Below are 15,318 nucleotides of genomic sequence, written 5' to 3' on the forward strand. Positions count from 1 at the left end.
TTGTTTTTTAAGCCAGGGTCTCATTCTGTCACCCAGATTGGAGTGCAGTGGCATGATCACAGCTCACCCAGCCTCGAACTCCTGGTAACAGGTGATCCTCCCACCTCAGCCTCCCAAGTAGCTAGGATTATAGGCACTCACCACCATATCTGGATAATTTATTTTGTAGAGACAGTCTCACTATATTGCCCAGGCTAATCTTGAACTCCTGGGCTCAAGCAGTTCTCCAGTCTCAGCCTCCCACAGTGCTGGGATCATCAAGGCATGAGCCACCACCCCCAGCCTAGAAGATTCCTGACAAGAGTTTAGGGTTCCAAAGTCTATGGAACCACAGGTTTTGGTCAAAATGACAAGGCTCTTATTAATAGAGCATTTGCACACCTTCTTCATTATCAAAGTGTTCATCACGTTTGCATTTCATAATTTTTTTTTTTTTTTTGAATTGGAGTCTCACTCTGTCACCCAGACTGGAGTGCGGTGGCCACTCCCGGCCACCACAGTCTCGACCTGCTGGGCTCCAGCGATCCTTCCGCCTCAGCCTTCCAAGTAGCCGGAATTACAGGCATGCGCTACCACGCCCGGTTGACTTTTTGATTTATTGTAGAGATGAGGTCTCGCTGAGTCAGAATATTCATCAAGTCTTTCTTGTTCAAACTGCTATGTGCCAGGACTGTTCCAGGGGGCACAGATAGAGCAGTTAAGACAGGAAAAATCCCTGCCTTCATGTGCTCATGTTCCATGAACGAGGAAAAGCCCCAACAGGTACATACAGAGAAAACAAATGAACATGCCAGACAAGAAGGGCAGCGAAGATGCTTGGGGTGGAAGGGGCAAGCAGACACTACCTATGAGATGGCCAGGGTAAATCCTGTCTGAGGACGATTGCTGGAGCAGAGACCCAGTCAGCAAGGGCAGTGGGAGCCAGGGAAAGGGTTCTTTTTCTTTTTTCTTTTTTTTTTTTGAGGTAGTCTCACTTTGTCACCTAGGCTGGAGTACAGCGTCATGCTCAGAGCCACCACAGCTTTGACCTGCTAGGCTTAGGCAATCCTTCCATCTCAGCCTTCCAAGTAGCTGAAACTACAGGCACGTGCCACCACACCTGGCTAATTTTTTATTTATTGTAGAGGTGAAGTCTTGCCATGTTGCCCAGGCTGGTCTCGAACCCGCAGGCTCAAGCAATCCTCTCTCCTCCACCTCTCAAAGTGCTGGGATTACAGGCATGAGCCGCTGCACCTGGCAGGCTTAATTTTGAAACAGCCAAGTTCACAGTTTCCAAGAGAAGCCATACTCCAGGGAGAATGTGCAGCAAATACCCTGAACAGGAAAATTCTGGCACTTAGCAGAGACAGCAGATCAGCGGGGCTGGACCCTGCAAGGGGCCCAGTAGCAGGGGACAGAGTCAAGCAGAGGCGGCAGGAACTTCTTTCTGCCTTGCACAAGTGGCTGGAGGGCTATGCCCAGAGCAGTGACATGGTCAAACCTATCTTTAACAAGACTCCTCTGCAGAGTTGCAGGGGTGGTGGGGAGGGGGAGAACAGACTGCAGGGGTGAGGGAGGAGGCAGACAAGCAACGAGGAGGTTTCCACATGCTTCCAGGTGAGGAACGTGACCAGCTGCCTTATGCAAGTTGAAACTCTCAGTAGAAGCACTGGTATGTGTGTGTGTGTGTATGTGTGTGTGTGTGTGTGTGTGTGTGTGTGTGTGTGTGTGTGTGTGTGTGTGTGTGTGTTTAGTCAGGGTCTCACTCTGTCACCCAGGCTGGAGTGCAGTGGCATGCTCACAGCCACTGCAGCCTCGACCTCCTGAGTTCAGGCAATCCTTCTGCCTCAGCCTGCCAAGTAGCTGGGACTATAGGCGCATGTCACCATGCTCAGTAACTTTTTTTATTTTTTGTAGAGACAAGGTCTTGCTATGTTGCCCAGGCTGGTCTCTAAATCCTGGGCTCAAGCAATCCTCCTGCCTCTGTCTCCTAAAGTAGCATTACAGACGTGAGCCATCATGTCTGACCAGTTTTGTATTTTAATACTCAGGAATAAGGTTTGCTCAAAACATTGCTAACTTCAGTGTTAACTTCCTCATAAAACTAATGCTAATATGGGGGGGGCAGAGGGGTTGGTTTTTTTGAGTTGGAGTCTCTGTTGTCCAGGCTGAAGTACAGTGGTATATTCATGGCCACAGCAGCCTCCACCTGCTGGGCTCAGGCAATCCTTCCATCTCCACCTTCCTAGTAGCTGGAACCACAGGCATACACCACCACACCTGGCTAATTTTTGATTTATTGTACAGACGAGGTCTTACCAAGTTGCCCAGGCTGGTCTTGAACCTCTGGGCTCAGGCAAGCCTCTCACCTCTGCTTCCCAAAGTGCTGAGATTATAGGTGTAAACCACTGCACCCAGCAAACTAATGCTAATTAATAGGCATACAAGATGAATGAGTCGATTATGAATGAATTATTAATTGATTAATTACTAATGAATTAGTAAATAACCACAAGTCAAACATTAATAATTGTTTATATTATTGATTGAGCAATAAGTATTTGTTAATCAATAATTAATTAGTAGACATCCTTAGACTAAAAGGGGAGCTTTTTGTTTCTGTCAAGGGTTGAATTTCACTGAATTATAAAATACTCAAGGTTAAGAGCATGGTATGGGCATGCATCAATAAGCATTTGGGTTGCATATTAAATCTCTTGAGTGCTAGTCCTAAGTTCACAATTTAACTAAAAAATTGGGCTTATACTATTAAATAAACATTTTCTGCTTTCTGAGAATCTTGTAAAGTAACCCACCCAAAACAAAGGAAAGCATGCCCATGCCCTGGGCTCCCCATAAGCAACCTTACTTCCCTTGGCCCATGGGTGCCTTTATTGGCCAAATTAAGTTTTAATTTGTTTGTATTATTATTATTATTATTTTTGTCAGAGTCCCACTCTGTTGCCCAGGCTGGAGTGCAGTGGCACGATCATGGCTCACTGCAGCCTCGACCTCCTTGGCTCAGAAGATCCTTCCACCTCAGCCTCCTGAGAAGCTGAGGCTACAGGTGAGTGCCACCATGCCTGGCTAATTTTTTTTATTTTTGTTGAGACGAGGTCTTGCAATGTTGCCCAGGTTGGTCTCGAACTCCTGGACTCAGACAATCCTTCTGCCTTGACCTCTCAAAGTGCTGGGATTACAGGCATGAACCACCACGCCCCACCAGTCAAACTAAGTTTGTGGTATCATTTTGCTCTGTCTTTAATTTACACCATATGGCCCCTGTCATTCTTCTCTCACGTGGTAAATTATCACACTTGGAGTCAAAGGGTTTAACATCAGCACACCTGTCTTAGAATCCCCCAACTATGGACAAGTCCCAAATAACAGTCATCAAATAACCTCCCAAAGTGGACCGACACCCGCTCTGGCCTGGTGCTTCACCCACATCAGTTCCAAAAGGGTCACACCATTATTCCCACTTCACAAAAAAAACAAAACAAGGGAGGTGCAGAGATCAAGTCACACATCCTGGCACGGACACATGAGGGAGCGAGGACTCACTCCCCAGTGCCAGTCCGGACCTATGGTTGATGCTGCCTCCCCTGTCAAGGCCATGGCCATGGTCCTGTCTGCATCACCCTCGAGCTGTGTGGGGTCTGTAGGGAATCCCACCCACCTTCCCATCGAGGCCCTAGGCCTTCTCAGACCCCAGCAGGGTGATTAGCTCCAACCCAATCCTGCAGAGTCCCCTGGGTCAGCCACCACGTCTGCCCTCTCACACATTCCACCCTGTGGATCTCAGCATCACTGTCTGGAAGATTCCTGGGCATAACCCACATGGCCTGCCCTTGCAGCCTGAGGAAGAGGCATATGCCAACAGACTCAGGCAGAGCCTTCGGCATTGGAGGGCAAGTGACAGCCTCCCCATAAACTTACTCGCAACAGGACTCACAGAGGCTGCTGCTGATAGCGCCCCACAAGTCTGGGGGCCTCGAGTTTAAAGGAGTCTTCATGCTAACAAGGTGCCAAGCTGAGCTGACTCCAGTCACTGGAGAACCAGCTGTGCTGTGCATATGTGCGCACCCTTGTCCCAAATGGTGCCATCTTTTTTGAATCAGAGCCTCACTCACTCCATTGCCCAGGATGGAGTACAGTGACACAGCCACAGCTCACTGCAGCCTCAACTTCCTAGGCTCAAGCAATCCTCCTGTATCAGCCTCCTGAGTAGCTGGGACTACAGGCGTGAACCACCATACCTGGCTAATTTTTTTTCGTAGAGATGAGGTCTTATTATGTTGCCCAGACTGTTCTCAAGCAAGCCTCCTAAAGTGCTGGGATTATAGGCATGAGCCACTGTGCCCAACTGGTGCCAAATTTTAAAGCCACTGCTGCAACTGCTGCCCCTTCTTCTCAGTGCTGTGGGCAGAGGCCTGGTGGCCCAACCTCCTTACTCTGTGGAGACCTTGTGGGGACAAGAGTGACTTTATTTTAAATGCCAATCTTGCCAGGCGCAGTGGCTCATGCCTTTCATCCCAGCACTTTGGGAGGTGGAGGAGAGAGGACTGCCCGAGTCCAAGGGTTCGAGACCAGCCTGGGCAATTTGGCAAGACCTAAACTCTATAATAAATCAAAAAATTAGTCAGGCATGGTGGTATATGCTTGTAGTCCCAACTACTTGAAAGATGGAGGCGGAAGGGTCACCTGAGCCCAGCAGGTGGACCATGAGCATGTCACTGCACCCCAGCCTAAGTGAAAAAGTGAGACTCTGACTCAAAAAAAAAAAAGTGTATCTGCCATATAACTCCTGACTGTCCCGGAGTCCAGGAATGCCTCTGAACTGTACGGTCAATGCGATATTCTTTTTGCAGGAACACCCATTCAGTAAGTTTTCTCCAAACAACACTTATCATCGCAGAAATCACAGGCTGTGACGCTGCCTACACATCCCTTCCCGAACACCCATTCTTCTTCCTCAAGACATAAGCTCTGGGTCTAGAGGCTTATGGTTCAGACACCTACCTGTCTTGTGGCCACCCAAGACCACACTTCTTTTTTTTTTTCTTAAGTCAGAGTCTCACTCTGTCACCCAGGCTGGAGTGCAGTGGCACACGCACGGCCACTGCAGCCACGACCTGCTGGGCTCAGGTGATCCTTCTGCCTCAGCCTTCCAAGTAGCTGGAACTACAGGCATGCGCCACCACGTCTGGCTAATTTTTTGATTTATTGTAGAGACAAGGCCTCACCAAGTTGCCCAGGCTGGTCTTGAACTCCTAAACTCAGGCAATCCTCTTATCTCCGCCTCCCATCACAGGCAAGAGCCACTGCCCTCTGGCCAGAGACCAGGCTTCTTTCTGTAAGTTTCCCTAATAAATTACCTGAAACTGACCAACTGGATGCATCCACCTTTTTGTTTGGCTTCTCAGCTTTCTCTGCATCTGAGTTGCCTTGCACAGATGGCCCTTTCATGGATCACACCTCTCCTGTGTGGGTCCTCCCTGCAGGCTTGGTCCTCACAGCTCTGGGAAAGCCTCCCAAGGGGTCAGGGTTCACTGAGCTGCCTGTGGCACCTCCAGCAACCTCTGCCTCCCAGACTTGAGCCCTGTCTCCAGCCTGTCCCTGCCAGTAGTGTCACTGAACTCCCTTGACCTCCAAGGCCCAGACCCACCCCTTGCACAATCCCCCAGGCAGCAAGGGCCAGCCCCAACCTTGCTGAACTCAGACAGGTAGACCACTCCCCAGGGAGCAGTTAGTTACCTTTCGGCCACTGATGACCTGGGGATGTAGAAGTCTTCCCCTGTGAGGTATGCAGCGGCCGTGCCACCTCCAAAGTAGGTCTTCCTCAGCAGGGGAGCCACGCGGCGATGCACCAGCAGGGCACCCAGGCCCGTGGGGAATCCAAAGATCTTGTAGAAGGAGACAGGGACAAAGTCGGCCGGGTGAGCCGACAGATCCAGTGGTGAGGTACTCACGTAGGCTGCCGCATCCAGCAACACGAACCACTTCCCAGGCACACCCACCGGGCGCATCTGCCCGGATTTGACCTCTCCTATCCACGTCAGGGGATATCTGGTTCCAGAAAAGTTGCTCTGAGCTGGGTAACAGAAGAGGTGTGGCAGCTGGCAGTCAGGGTCGCTGGGTCCGTCACCCTGTCCCTCTGCTGACCTCAGGTCCTCTGGTCTGACTGCAGTGGATGTGACATTCAAGGCCATGGTCACCTCCCTCATGCCCACCACGGAGGTGTGGCTGTCCGTGAGGTAACAGAATCGGCTCCCGCTGCTCTCCGGGCCCTGGGACACCCACGGAAAAGCCTCTGCCACCAGTTTGAGAGCCGCCGTGCTCCCAGAAGTGAAAATCACGCTGTAGTCCTCTGTGGTGGTATGGAAGAGCGCCAGGATCCTGCAAGAAGCGCAGTGTTGCTGCGGCCCCTGGGTTTCAGTCCCCATGCTGAGTGCCTGCAGTTGTTTTATTTCTATTAACTGTGACATCCCTGCCTTAATAGCTAGAAAAAATGCCAGGTAGGTTTTGCCACAATTGTGAAATAAGGGCAAGGACAGAGGAAGTCTTGGGAAGAGGTGACAGATCAATTCTAACTGGTAAAGTCACCTCTCCCAAGTCCCACCTTCAGTTGGATATGACAGAAATCCACAACCACCTTAGTCTTAGCTGAAAAAGCCCTCTCTTCAGTGTCTCAATCTGGCTAAAACATAAGTTTTTTTGTTTTGTTTTGTTTTGTTTTTTTAGTTGGAGGCTCACTCTGTCGCACAGGCTGGAGTGCAGTGGCACACTCACGGCCACCCCAGTGTCGACCTGCTGGGCTCTGGCGATCCTTTTGCCTCAGCCTTCCAAGTAGCCGGAACTACAGGCACACACTACCGCGCCCAGCTAATTTTTTTTTTAATTGTAAAGATGAGGTCTCACCAAGTTGCCCGGGCTGGTCTTGAACCCGTGGCTCAGGCAATCCACTTGCCTCAGCCTCCCAAAATGCTAGAATTACAGGCTGAGCCACCGAGCCCGGCCGGAACATGAGTTTTAAGTCATCCACCTGTTTTACACTGTCTTTCATCTTAGCAACCCTAATAGCAAATCAATATCCCTTGCGAATGTGAAATGGTGTTGACCTGAAATTATCTCAATAATTTTAGGCACCAATTGGGAATTTTTTGCCAGAAACTAATTATTACATGTGAAAAGTATCAAGATCTGTTTAACATACAAATACTAGTAAAAAGGGCAAGGAAGCCGGGCTCGGTGGTTCAGCCTGTAATCCCGTGCTTTGGGAGACCGAGGTGAGTGAATTGCCTGAGGGTTTGAGGCCTGCCTGGGCAACTTGGCGAGACCTCATCTCTACAATAAATCAAAAAAATTAGCCAGGCATGGTAGCGCGCACCTTTAGTTCCAGCTACTTGGAAGGCTGAGGCGGAAGGATTGCCACAGCCCAGCAAGTTGAGGCTGTGGTGGCCGGGAGTGTGCCACTGCACTACAGTCTAGGCGACAGAGTGAGACTCCAACTCAAAAAAAAAAGGGTAAGGAAGATATGAATAAAACAAGATGCCTGGCCAGGTGCAGTGGCTCATGCCTGGAATCCTAGCACTTTGGGAGGCTGAGGCATGAGGCTCACGTGAGTCCTGGAGCTTGAGACCAGCCTAAGCAACATAGCAAGACTCTGTCTCTATGAAAAATCAAAAAATTAGCTGGGCATGGTGGTACACACCTGTAGTCCTAGCTACTGAGGAGGTTGAGGCAGAAGGATTGTCTGAGCCCAGGAGGTTGAAGCTGCAGTGAGCCCTCATGGTGCCACTGCACTCCAGTCTGGGTGAAAAAAAAAAGATGACTAATAATACTTCTTATGAAAAGGAAAACCAGAGAAGAGTACATTTCTTCTCCTTTCTGAAAATAGGACCTAGGATCCTGAGTCACTCCCTTCCACACTGGTGCCAGTACAGAGCCACACATAGAATAGCTGTCTGCCTGTGCTTCCGTCCGCCCTGCCCTGTATCTGTACACCCTCACCTTCCCAGCTCTCACCCCCAATGTTTCTCATCATGTGAGCATTGCCTTTTATCTGACTGTGGTCTCCCTGAAACCATCCTAGAGCCTCTGTGGGCTGCATGCAGGCACTAGGAAGGAATTCTATCCACCCAGATGTTCCCGGCCAGGCAGGCATCCCTGTGGCTCACCTGTAGCGCACCTGCTCCACGGTGTCATAAGTGAGCTTGCTACTGATGTTCTGGCTATGAGGATTACCTGTAGGTTACAAAGATGAAGGGGTCAGCCGGGCTCAGTGGCTCAGCCTGTAATCCCGCGCCTTTGGGAGGCTGAGGTGAGCGGATTGCCTGAGCCCGCGGGTTCGAGACCCACCTGGGCAGCGAGACCTCATCTCTCCAATAAATCAAAAAATCAGCTGGGCGTGGTAGCACATGCCTGTAATTCTGGCTACTGGGAAGGCTGAGGCGGAAAAATCGCCACAGCCCAGCAGGCAAGACTGCGGTGGCTGGGAGCAGCCACTGCACTCCAGTCTGGGCGACCAAGTGAGACTCCAACTCAAAAAAAAACCACAAAAAAAACAAAGATGAAGGGGTCAAGTCACTTACAGTCTCTTGTGTTGTGTGCCCTTCAAATCCACCCCTGCAGTTTCTCAAAAAGCTAAACATAAGACAGCTTTAGGACCTAGCAATTCTGCTCCTAGCTATCTGCCCTAAAAAAATGAAAACTTATGTCCACACCAAGACCCACAGATGAATGGTCATGGCAGCTTTATTCATAAAACCAAAATCTGGAAACAGCATAAATGCCTATCAACTGGTGAGCAGATAAACAAGATATGGTAAGATGGAAAATTATTTGGTAATAAAAATGAGCAAACTGCCAGGTACGTGGCTCATACCTGTAATCCCAGCACTTTGGGAGGCTGAGGCAAGAGAATTGCCTGAACCCAAAGGTTCAAGACAAGCTTGAGCAACATGGTGAGACCTCATCTCTACAATAAATCAAAAAATTAGCCAGGCATGATGGCACATGCCTATAGTTCCAGTTACTTGGAAGGCTGAGGCAGGAGGATCACTTGAGCCCGGCAGGTGGAGGCAGCGGTGGCCATGAGCGTGCCACTGCACTCTAGCCTGGGTGATAATGAGATTCCAACACACACATACAAAAAAGGAACAAAATCCTGACTGTGTCATGAATGAACTTAAAAAATGTGCTAAGTGAAAGATTCCAGGCCCAGGAGTCCACATATTTGCATGAATCCATGTATATGAAATGTCCAGCAAAGGTAATCGTGTAAACATACAGAAAGTAGTTTCTGAGCATGGTGGCGCATGTCTGTAATCCTATCACTTTGGGAGGTCGAGATGAGAGGACTGCTTGAGCCTAAGTGTTCAAGACCAGCCTAAGCAACATAGCAAGACCTCACCTCTACAAAAAAATAAAAACATTAGTGAGTGTGGTGGTGTGCACTTGTAGTCCCAGTTACTTGGAAGGCTGAGGTGGGAGGATATCCTGAGCCCAGGAGTCTGAGGTTGCCCTGAGCCTGATCATGCCACTGCACTCCAACTCGGGCAACAGAGTGAGACCCTGGCTAGAGGAAAAGAATAAAAAAGATATAGAAAGTAATAGATCAGGCCAGTTTGGTGGCTTAGCCTGTAATCCTAGCACTTTGGGAGGCTGAGGCAAGAGGATTGCCCGAGCCCGTGGGTTCAAGACCAGCCCAGGAAACTTGGCAAGACCTTGTCTATACAATAAATCAAAAAATTAGCCAGGCATGGTAGAATGCACCTGTAGTTCTGGCTTCTTGGAAGGCTGAGGCAGAAGGATTAGCGGAGCCCAGCAGGTCAATGCTGGGGTGGCCATGAGCGTGCCACTGCACTCCAGCCTGTGCGACAGAGTGAGACTCCAACTCAAAAAAAAAAAAAAGAAAAAAAAAGTAGTAGATCAGTGATTGCCTGGGGCTGAGAGGGGCAACAGAAATTGACTGTAAATGGTGGTAGGATTTTTTTTTTTTTTTTGTCGTGGTCTCTGTTGCCCAAGCTGGAGTGCAGGGGCACACTCACAGCCACCACAGCCTCAACCTGCTGAGCTCAGGTGATCATTCCGCCTCAGCCTTCTAAGTAGCTGGAACTACAGGTATGTGCTACCACACCTGGATTATTGTTTTATTTATTGTAGAGACAAGGTCTCACCAAGTTGTCCAGGCTGGTCTTGAACCCCTGAGCTCAGGCAGTCTTCTCGCCTCGGCTTCCCAAAGTGCAGGGATTACAGGCTTGAGCCACTGTGCCCAGCCTGGCAGAGGGATCTTAGTGGGGTAATGAAAAGTCTAAATGATGAACAGTGATGGTTGTACTGCTACTCGTTAATTTACTGAAAAATCAGTGCACACCTAAAGTAGGCACTGATTTTTTCTTTTCTTTCTATTTTTTTTTTTGGAGGTGGAATTTCCCTCTATCACCCAGGCTGGAGTGCAGTGGTGTGATCATAGCTCACTGCAGTCTAGAACTCCTGGGCTCAAGCCATCCTCTAGCCTCAGCCTCCTGAGTAGCTAGGACCATAGGCATGCACCATCATACATGAATAATTATTTATTATTTATTTTTTTAGTTTTTTATAGAGACAGGGTTTCACTATTGCCCAGGCTGGACAACTGCCCAGGCTGGCTTCAAACTCCTCAAGCAATCCTCCTGCCTCAGTCTCCCAAAGCACTGGGATTATAGGCATGAACTACCATGCCCAGCTGGTAAATTTTATATGTAAAATATAACTCAATAAAGCTGTCAAAACAGACAAATTTTTAACAACCATTCTCTCACTGAGAAAACCCAATCAGATCCAGGAAGAGCTCATTGGGGGGGGGACAGTGCAAGACGGTTTCTATAATTTCCCAGGTGGCCTGTGGTGCTGTTAATTAACTCCAGGGAACCCAACACACAACCTCAGGAAGTCTCCCTCTCCTTCAGCTTGAGATGGGGCCCACGAACGCCACTAAATCTAAGTCCCCACCTGCTGTCCTCCAGATCCCACCAGTGCGGCAGGCACGGTTCCTGCAAAAACACATCTGTCTCCTCCTCCCAGTGGGTAAAGAGGCCACCACGTCTCCCTTCAGCCACCCACTCTCAAGGATAAAGTCCCTCTCAACTTCACCCTTCTTCTTGTGATTTCCAGTTTTTCTCCCTTCCTGGTGTCCCCACGGAGTGTATTCCAGACTATCACCATCTCCCTCAAAACTCAACCCCCAGGAAGACCTCAGTAGGTCCTGATCTGAAGGGCCAGGCACCAGCACCTCTCAGGAGCTACATGTGCACCTGAATTTAGGGTTGGCCTTTTTTGTTTCATGTATTTACTTTGAGTTGGGGTCTCACTCTATTACCCAGGCTGGTGTGTGGTGGCATGATGATGACTCTGCAGCCTCGACCTCCTGGGCACAGGTGATCCTTCCACCTCAGCCTCCCGAGTAGCTGGGACTACAGGTGTGCATCACCACGCCTGCCCGGCTAATTTGTGTGTGTGTGTGTATGTGTGTGTGTGTGTGGCAATGAGGTCTCATTATGTTGCTCAGACTGGTCTTGAACTCCTGGCCTCAAGCAATCGTTCTTCCTTGGCCTCCCAGAGTGCTGGGATTATAAGCATGAGCTACCACGCCCAGTCCCTTTTTTGTTTTAGATGGTTTTTCCTCAAAACACACTCGATTTCTGGCCACTGCAACAACCAGACATTCCTCTTCCACATCTGGTGACCTGTGGGAACTCGCCTTGTCACCCTTCCTGCCTTGAATTTTAGCCTGGCCTCATTAGTACCACCTGTTATCTGGGTTCAGTCACCTCTCAGGATAACACCTTCCCATGGTTATGACTCCAGCAAAGGTCAGAGAAGGAGAAGTGCAGGTCTTTTTGCAAATCATGAATTCAAACCAAGTGAAATCCCTCCTTGGCATCTTCCCAAAAGCTTGTTCCCCAGATCTAATTATCTGCTGGCTGTCCAGAGCCAAGATTCAGTGCCTTTGTGTGACAAACAGAACTTTCCCAGGCCGCGCACAGTGGCTCAAGTCTGTAATCCCCAGCTCTTTGGGAGGCCGAGGCGAGAGGATTGTCTAAGTCCATGGGTTCGAGACCAGTCTGGGCAACTTGGTGAGACTTCGTCTCCACACTAAATAAAAATTAAAAAAAAAACTGTCCCAGATCAAGACACTCTGGTGGAGGTTTAGGGCTTGGGTTCTAGAGCCAAACTGCCCAGAGACTCAGCTCCCAGCTCCCCCTGCTCCAGTACTTCCTGTGCAGCCCCAGGCTAGTCACTTACCCTCTCTGGGGCCCCATTTCCTCACCTGTAAAACAGGAGTGACACCAGAACCTAAGCCTCTTGAGTTATTGTGAGGATGAAGAAATAATAAAAAGCACTCCAAACAGTACCTGACAGGAGAGTGCCTGGTGAATGCTATTTAACGCATTGTAATGTAACAGAGATTACATTACATTACGAATATTATAATGGCTCCTGCTGCTATTATTTCAAGCTCCTGTCCCAAGGTATCTCCTGATCATGTTTATGCTGCTGATTAATGCCCTCTATGATTGTTCATTGTTCCTAGAACTAAGAACAAACTCTTCTAGTCTTCTAGTCTGGTGCAGTGGCTCATGTCTGGAATCCCAGTACTTTAGGAGGCCAAGACAGGAGGATTGCTTGAGCCCAGGAATTTGACACCGGCCTGGGTGACATAGCAAAATCTTTTTTCTTTAAAAAAAAAAAAAAGCCAGAGGCAGTGTCTCATGCCTGTAATCCCAATACTTTGGGAAGCCAAGGTGAGAGGATTGCCTGAGCCCGGCGATTCAAGACCAGCCTGGGCAAGTTAATGAGACCTCGTCTCTACAATAAATCAAAAAATTAGGCATGGTGGTGCATGCCAGTAGTCCCAGCTACTGGGAAGGCTGAGGTGGGAGGATCACCTGAGCTGAGCAGGTCGAGGCTGCAGTGGTCGTGAGCATGCCTCTGCACTCCAGCCTGGGAGACAGAGTGAGACTCAATAAAAAAAACAAAACAAACTCTTTGAGCATCTACAACACCTTGTTTGCCTCTTCCTCCAACCTCCTTCCCTCCCTCCCCTGCCCTACTCCCTTCCGGCTCTCACCCTCCTCTCCTCCCTTTCCCCTGTCAGGCCTCCCCACCCTCCTCTCTCTCTCTGTGTTCCTGGACCAGTTCCTGAAACCACAGCAGGATCTTGGCTCATGCTGTTGCCCTGCCTGTTTGGCCTTCTCCTCCCCTTGTCTGAGTGAATTCCGGCTCATCCTCCGCATCCCTAACATGCACAGGCCGACAACCGCTGCCCTGGCCCCTCCCTCAGTTGGAATTCTCTTTGGAATTCACTTGATTAAGCTCTTGTCTTCTGGGACTAGACTACAGTCTCCTTGAAGAAAGGGACTGTGTTTGTTTTGTTCCCATTATGGGACCGTGTCCTACACATCACAGTGGCTCAATAAACGATTATGATGTGAATGAATGAATGAATGAAAGTTCCTCCTGCCACCCCCCACCTCTGTGCTGTACAGGGTCACTCACCACCACCAAAAACAGCACCTTGGGACCTCTGTGTCCTTTCTGACCCTGACCCCTTCTTCCGGAAGTAGCATGTGTTCCTGGCAGCTCTTCCCATCTCAGTCATTTGTGTACCAGACAGAATGCCGGCGGCGGGGGGGGGGGGGGTCCTGACTCCCATCTGACTTATCCAGCTTTGCACAGTCCCTGCCTATTAATCCACACTACTTTTTTGAGTCAGGGTCTCACTCGGTCACCCGAACTTGAGGGCAGTGACAGGATCATGGCTCACCGCAACCTCGACCTCCTGGGCTCACGTGATCCTTCTGCCTCAACCTCCTGAGTAGCTGGGACTACAGGAGGGTGTCATCATGCCAGTTTTTAAAAAATCTTATTCTTTGTAGAGATGAGGTCTTGCTATATAGCTGGGTTTGGTCTCAAATTTCTGGGCTCAAGCGATCCCCCTGACTCAGCCTCTCAAAGTGCTGGGATTACAGGCATGAGCCACCAGGCCCAGCCTCCACCATGTATTAAGAATAGATATATCAGTTGCCTGTCATTGGTTACAATCTGTTTTTCTTTACCGTAAACATTTTCCGTGAGATCCCGAGTAAAGTTTTCAAGCTGGCTCTGGGGGAACAAGGTGGCGCCTGCATGGTCGAGGTAGACAGTCCCTGAAAAGAAACAGAACAAGACTGCAGGTTGCCTTTCTAGGAATTCCAGTCCTTTTACCTAAGCCTGGTTTGTGTGAGCCTGACCAACACCCGTGGAATGCGTGTAGACATAATACCAGGCCCCCAGTGACTCTGAACCTTTTGATACGAGTTCCTTAATAGGCATGAGTCATGGAAGAACTGCACTTCCAATGTTTAAGGACACTTGGAGCCCTGAGAGAGCCTTCAGGAACCAGCTCTCTTGCCCTTTTATGCCTGGAATAGCCTCACGGGAGGAGGCCAGCAGCATCTGTGATGAAGGATGGCAAAGCTATTTCACACTGTGACTCACACCCTGTGGCTTCCCTGAGGGTAAGCCCTGGCCCTGTTTCCCACTCTGCTCCACACGCCTCAGCCCTCACAGGGCTGCGAGAGCTTCAGAGGGGATGAGGATTCTTGATTAAGCTCTCGTCTTCTGGGACTAATTCTTCCAGCCTTTCTCATAAAGACAGAAATGCAAGTTTAGATGAGTGATATTGTGACTGGCTGATCAATTGCAAAGACCAAAGGTTGGATACCACACTGTATCGGGAAGTCATGGGGACACAGGCTCACTGGTACATGGCTGGAGGGAGGACACATTGGTGTACCTTTATGAGCAGCAATTTGTAATATCAGTCTCACTTTAAAATAAAAAAAAAATACCCTTTGACTCAGCAATTCCTCTTCTAGGAATTTCTCTTATAAATACCTATGTCTGGCTGGGCATGGTGGCTCATGCCTGTAATCCTAACACATTGGGAGGCCAAGGCAAGAGGATTGCTTGAGCCCAGGAGTTCAGAGATCAGCCTAAGTAACATAGGGAGACCTCGTCTCTACAAAAAACTAAAATTTAGCCAGGTGCGGTGACATGTGCTAGGGACAACTACTAGGGAGGTTAAGATGGAAGGATCATTTGAGCCCAAGAGGTTGAGGCTGCAGGGAGCCGTGCTTGTGTCATTGTTCTCCAGTCTGGGTGACAGAGTGAGACTCTGACCCTTTTTTTTTTTTGAGTTGGAGTCTGACTCTGTCGCCCAGGCTGGAGTGCAGTGGCATGCTCATGGCCACCACAGCCTCGACTTGCTGGGCTCAGGCGATCCTTCCCTTCAACCTTCCAAGTAGCTGGAAC

At 49.4% G+C, this 15,318-nt stretch overlaps 1 protein-coding gene across 1 annotated transcript in view; it reads right to left on the reverse strand.

Annotated features, from left to right (window-relative positions):
• Positions 1-14,337, reverse strand: part of MOCOS (molybdenum cofactor sulfurase) — a 52,075-nt gene extending 37,738 nt beyond the window's left edge. The window contains exons 1-4 of the mRNA XM_021711122.1: positions 14,256-14,337; positions 14,082-14,171; positions 8,160-8,226; positions 5,737-6,378 (exon numbers count right to left, since the gene is read on the reverse strand). Coding sequence (XP_021566797.1) covers positions 5,737-6,378; positions 8,160-8,226; positions 14,082-14,171; positions 14,256-14,337 — 881 coding nt within the window. The remainder of the gene's footprint in view (positions 1-5,736; positions 6,379-8,159; positions 8,227-14,081; positions 14,172-14,255) is intronic.
• Between the last annotated feature and the right edge of the window lie 981 nt (positions 14,338-15,318).

The sequence above is a fragment of the Carlito syrichta genome, unplaced genomic scaffold (genome assembly GCF_000164805.1).
Source record: "Carlito syrichta isolate Samal-C Ts95f unplaced genomic scaffold, Tarsius_syrichta-2.0.1 Scaffold301868, whole genome shotgun sequence".
In the NCBI taxonomy this organism is placed as follows: Eukaryota; Metazoa; Chordata; class Mammalia; order Primates; family Tarsiidae; genus Carlito; species Carlito syrichta.